Source organism: Vipera berus, assembly GCF_964194415.1.
Source record: "Vipera berus genome assembly, chromosome: Z".
Taxonomy (NCBI): Eukaryota; Metazoa; Chordata; class Lepidosauria; order Squamata; family Viperidae; genus Vipera; species Vipera berus.
Genome location: NC_138205.1, coordinates 26,109,607 through 26,115,942, shown reverse-complemented (window position 1 = coordinate 26,115,942; position 6,336 = coordinate 26,109,607). Strand labels below are relative to the sequence as shown.

Here is a 6,336-nt window from a genome sequence, read left to right as displayed (position 1 = left end):
GTATATTTCCTTTTAATCTATATAGAAAGAATATTTTTAATGAGACAAGAGGGATTCATATGGCATTTTTTCTTATATTGATAGACCAATAAAGACAGAATATGAGAAAAGATGTCCAATGTAATATTAATTAGCATTCACATGTTTATTACTGCTTAGGTAAATATTTTTGTTTCTAAAATGATTATACATTAGATGAGGTTTTATTGTATAATATCCTGTATTGCATCTTTCCCCATGCCAACATGCATATGCATACTGTTTTTCCAGAAAACCCTTTAAGGAATATAGCTGACTACTGTAGCATTATGCATGGATTTTTAAGGAGACAATCCTTAACTGTCTCTATTAAAAATCAATTGAAAATGTATCACAATCAAGCATGTTTAGTTAAAGGAGTAGTTATGTGATGATGACGCTTAACTTTCTTTATCTAGAACCACTTAACTGCTTTGGACTATATGTCTCATAAGCCTGTCAGCAGGCTCAATGATATGAAACTTTGGTTGCTGAAATCCAAAACATCCCAATCGCACATATTTTCTGTTGACGTTAGATACTTTTAGTTGTATTTTAAGAAGACCTAGGGAAATATATGGAACTAAATCTGTTGTGATTAACTGCTACTATATTAACATTAGTGAATCTGTTCTATGTATGAGTAAGTGTGCCTTGAACAGACTTTATTGTCATATACTTGTTCTCAGCATTAGTACCTAAAACTGATGAATATGATAAAGATGGGTAATTCCAGCACTGATTTTATTTTGGACCTTGCAGTGAATTGCTAATATACTCTATATTATGGAATATGCAATAGATACTGTAAGTTTTGAATTCAGTAAAATATGGTAATCATTATACTTATCAAAAGTTACTTCAATACTGTAACTGAAATCTGAAACATTTTCATCTAATCTTCTTAGAATTAAATTTCACTTTAAAGCAAGTGAAATAAAAATACATAAGAAGACAGGATTATATGTGTTTTATATCAAAACCTTAATTTAGTTATACTGTGTTTTAAACATAAATTAAACAAGACTGATATTTTAAGGAAATTGTCACAGACATTCTTTTGGATCAACAGGTCATGTGAGAAAACTGGAATGAGGAACAAAAGCTGTGTGACCACTTTCGTGATGATGGGTCTCTCTCAAAAGCCTAAGCTGCAGTTGATACTCTTCATTCTATTCCTTGCTGTTTATATTGTTGCCCTTATTGGAAATCTTGCCATCATTGCTGCCATCATTTCCTATCCTAAACTTCACAGGCCAATGTATTTCTTCCTCTTCCACTTGGCTGTGGTAGACATAATCTGCACTTCTGCCATTATTCCCAAGATGCTAAGAAACATAGCAACCTTCAGCAAGGGTATCTCATACTCTGGCTGTATAGTTCAACTCTATTCCTTCACCTGGTGTTTGGGAGCTGAGATGGTCCTCTTCACCATCATGGCTTATGATCGCTATGTGGCCATATGTCATCCTCTTCATTATGCCATCATGATGAGCAAGAAAGTATGCATGGCACTATCTACAGTGGTGATTCTTATAGCTATTAGTAACTCATGGGTGCATACTGGTCTGATTATGAGGCTCACCTTCTGTGGTCCCAATGGTATCAACCACTTCTTTTGTGAGATTCCTCCACTTCTGGCTCTCTCCTGCAGTTCAGTAAGATTAAATGAAGTCTGGGTCTTCACAGCAGACATCTTCCTAGCTATGGGAAACTTCTTGCTAACATGCCTATCTTACTGCTTCATTGTTAGAACAATTCTTAAAATCAAAACATCTGAGGGAAAGAAAAAGGCCTTCTCCACATGTTCATCTCACCTTATTGTTGTGACCTTGTATTATTCTACTGTCATTTATACATATATACGTCCAGCTTCCAGCTATAACTTTGAAAGAGATAAAGCAGTTGCTGCCCTATACACATTGGTTACACCAGTTTTAAATCCCATAGTTTATTCTCTGAGAAATAATGATGTCAAGGCAGCTCTTAAAAAAGTTTTCTTTATAACAAGAGTTAGATAAGCAAGTCTTTTCATGTTCTTTCACCAGAAATTCAGTATTATATTTTGAGTTTTCATTCTTTGCTTTGATTTGTTTTAAGGGTGATACTAATTGTAAATGTGAATGTACAATATATATTACTTGTTCATCCAACACCTTGTGATTTGTAATTCAATGAATTAACTAACCCTGTTTCAAAGTACTTTTGCAGGTGAGATGAAACAGGAGCTTTTTCTCTACAGTATTTGGTGTTGGTCCACACAGATTGTTAGCATCAAGAGTTAAAAACAATTGTGTGAATCAATCTTGTGTAGTTTAGAAAAGCCAGTTTCAGGGTTCTTGTTTCCAATGAAGAATTTTGGTTGAGATGAGTACATGATTTTCTTGGAATTATTATGATCCTAAAGAAAACAAACTAATGAAAAGGAATAAACTGAGGCAAGGTGGTATAGTAAATATAACAGTTGGTCTTCTGGCACTACTTATACTTTCTAAATAAGTATGTTGGGTACTAAGACTCTGGAAAAATTGAAAGAAACCCAAAGTAGGTAATCATGGTTTAGAATGTAAACAAAAAATGATCCAACAGAAAACTGAAATTCAGATACTGTTTATTTGATCAATGATCAGCAAAACTTGAAAAAAAACCAATATAAATATAAATGTAAAATCAAATAGATAGGGGAAAATACTAGCATATATCATTACATTTTTATGGTTTTCTTGAGTCACATTAAAATTCTTTTCTTGATGTTTCTTTGCATATCAGTTTCAAAGAAACTGCATTGTAAAGATATATTCAGTTCATTTAATTGTTACATTTGTAAATCTTCTAAATAAATAAAATAAAATGTCCTACATTAAGCATCCTAATAATACTATTTACCCCAGGCTTTAGAAGTGTGTTTCAATGATGGATTACTATGAGGAGGTTCTGTAATGAGAAATTTCAATGTCATTCATTGTTTTTTTATTAATTCTCCTAACTTTCCTAATTTCTCCTGTATCCTTTTAAACCTAAAACTTCCCACAATCACTGGAAGTGTAATTCCCACATTTTCCAGTCAGCATGGAAATGTCTGATTAGAAATTTAGGTGATTGTAGTTCCAATAGCTTCTAATAATAATTGTATTTATATTTATATTAGAAGCAGTACCAATAGAACCAGTGTAATTTGCAATAGAAATATTATAGCTGTGTTAATTTTAAAAATACAATGTGGGCACATCCAAAATTTATACAGAATAACAGAATAATAAAGTTGGAAAGGATCTTAGGCAGCAAATACATTTCAGACAAACGGTTGTCCAATGGTTGTCCAAACAGTTATCCAATCATTTCCTGTGTTGGACAAATAAAGTTCAGAACTAATTTGTTGTTGTTGTTGTTGTTAGCTGCGAAGTCGTGTCCGACCCATCGCGACCCTATGGACAACATTCCTCCAGGCCTTCCTGTCCTCTACCATATTCTGGAGTCCATTTAAGCTCACGCCTACTGCTTCAATGACTCCATCCAGCCACCTCATTCTCCGTCGTCCCCTTCTTCTCTTGCCCTCCATCTTTCCCAGCATGAGGCTCTTCTCCAGTGAGTCCTTCCTTCTCATTAGGTGGCCAAAGTATTTGAGTTTTAGCTTCAGGATCTGGCCTTCTAAAGAGCAGTCAGGGTTGATCTCCTCTAGGACTGACCGGTTTGATCGCCTTGCAGTCCAAGGGACTCGCAGGAGTCTTCTCCAGCACCACAGTTCAAAGGCCTCAATTCTTTGGCGCTCAGCCTTTCTTATGGTCCAACTTTCACTGCCATACATTGCAACTGGGAAGACCATAGCCTTGACTATACGCACTTTTGTTGACAGGGTGATGTCTCTGCTTTTTAGTGTGCTGTCTAGATTTGCCATGGCTTTCCTCCCCAGGAGCAAGCGTCTTTTAATTTCTTGGCTACAGTCCCCATTTGCAGTGATCTTGGAGCCCAGGAAAACAAAATCTGTCACTACCTCCATTTCTTCCCCATCTATTTGCCAGGAATTGAGAGGGCCAGTTGCCATGATCTTGGTTTTCTTAATGTTAAGTTTCAACCCAAGTTTTGCACTCTCCTTCTTCACCCGCAACAAGAGGCTCTTTAGTTCTTCTTCACTTTCTGCCATTAGAGTGGTATCATCTGCGTATCTTAGGTTGTTGATATTTCTTCCGGCAATCTTAATTCCAACTTTTGATTCATCTAGCCCTGCCTTTCTCATGATGTGCTCTGCATATAAGTTAAATAGGCAGGGCGACAGTATACAGCCTTGCCGGACTCCTTTCCCAATTTTGAACCAATCAGTGGTTCCGTGTCCAGTTCTCACTGTTGCTTCTTGACCCGCATATAGGTTTCTCAAGAGACAAATAAGATGGTCTGGTACTCCCATCACTTTAAGAACTTGCCACAGTTTGTTATGATCCACACAATCAAAGGCTTTAGCATAGTCAATGAAGCAGAAGTAGATGTTTTTCTGGAACTCTCTAGCTTTCTCCATGATCCAGCGTATGTTGGCAATTTGATCTCTAGTTCCTCTGCCTCTTCGAAATCCTGCCTGTACTTCTGGTAGTTCTCGATCCACATACTGCTGAAGTCTAGCTTGTAGGATTTTAAGCATGACTTTACTAGCATGAGAAATGAGTGCAATGGTGCGATAGTTTGAACATTCTTTGGCACTGCCTTTCTTTGGAATTGGAATGTAAACTGATCTTTTCCAATCCTGTGGCCACTGTTGAGTTTTCCAAATTTGCTGGCAAATTGAGTGTAGCACTTTTACTGCACTGTCTTTTAAGATTTTGAATAGCTCAGCTGGAATACTGTCACCTCCACTAGCTTTGTTGTTGCTCAGCTTTTCTAAGGCCCACTTCACCTCACATTCTAGGATGTCTGGCTCGAGGTCAGTGACCACATCATTGTGATTATCTGGGACGTTAAGCTCATTCTTGTATAGTTCTTCTGTGTAATTTTGCCACCTCTTCTTAATCTCTTCTGCCTCTGTTAGGTCCCTGCCATTTTGGTCCTTTATCATGCCCATTTTTGCATTAAACGTTCCCTTCATCTCTCCAATTTTCTTGAAAAGATCTCTGGTCCTCCCTATTCTATTGTTTTCTTCTATTTCTTTGCACTGTTCATTTAAGAAGGCATTCTTATCTCTTCTAGCTATTCTCTGGAATTCTGCATTCAATTGGGCATATCTATGTTTTTCTCCCTTGCCTTTCGCTTCCCTCCTTTCCTCAGCTATTTGCAAAGCTTCCTCAGACAGCCATTTTGCTTTCTTGCATTTCTTTTTCTTTGGGATGGTTTTGGTTGCTACCTGTTGTACAATGTCGCGAACCTCTGTCCATAGTTCTTCAGGCACTCTGTCTATCAGATCTAATTCCTTAAATCTATTTGTCACCTCTACTGTATATTCAACAGGGATATGATTTAATTCATACCTGACTGGCCTAGTGCTTTTCCCTACTTTCTTCAGTTTAAGCCTAAACTTTGCAAGGAGAAGCTCATGGTCTGAGCCACAGTCAGCTCCTGGTCTTGTTTTTACCGACTGTATAGAGCTTCTCCATCTTTGGCTGCAGAGCATATAGTCAATCTGATTTCTGTGTTGACCGTCTGGTGATGTCCATGTGTAGAGCCGTCTCTTGGGTTGTTGGAAAAGAGTGTTTGCTATGACCATCGTATTCTCTTGACAAAATTCTATCAGCCTGTGCCCTGCTTCATTTTGTACTCCAAGGCCAAACTTGCCTGTTATTCCGGTTATCTTTTGGCTTCCTACTTTAGCATTCCAATCCCCCATGATGATAAGAACATCATTTTTTGGTGTTAGTTCTATAAGGTGCTGTAGAGCTTCATAGAACTGGTCAATTTCATCCTCTTCAGCACTGGTGGTTGGGGCATAGACTTGGACTACTGTGATATTGAATGGTTTGCCTTGGATTCGAACTGAGATCATTCTGTCATTTTGAGGATTGTATCCCAGTATTGCTTTTCCTACTCTTTTATTGACTATGAAGGCTACTCCATTTCTTCTGAGGGATTCTTGCCCGCAGTAGTATACCTGATGGTCATCTGAATTAAATTCACCCATTCCTGTCCATTTTAGTTCGCTGATACCTAAGATGTCGATGTTCAGTCTTGTCATCTCTTGTTTGACCACGTCCAGCTTTCCTTGATTCATGGATCTTACATTCCAGGTTCCTATGGAGAAAAAATCTTTACAGCATCGGACTTTCCTTTCACCACCAGACACATCCACAGCTGAGCGTCCTTTCGGCTTTGGCCCAGTCGCTTCATTCTTTCTGGCGCTAC

General features: G+C 37.6%; 1 protein-coding gene across 1 annotated transcript; it reads left to right on the top strand.

The window, feature by feature from the left end:
• Positions 1–1,109: 1,109 nt before the first annotated feature.
• LOC308678827 (olfactory receptor 13G1-like) lies at positions 1,110–2,039 on the top strand (the record flags this gene model as incomplete). Its single annotated transcript, XM_081346060.1, has 1 exon — positions 1,110–2,039. One exon carries the CDS (start codon positions 1,110–1,112, stop codon positions 2,037–2,039), a length of 930 nt encoding a protein of 309 aa, XP_081202186.1.
• Between the last annotated feature and the right edge of the window lie 4,297 nt (positions 2,040–6,336).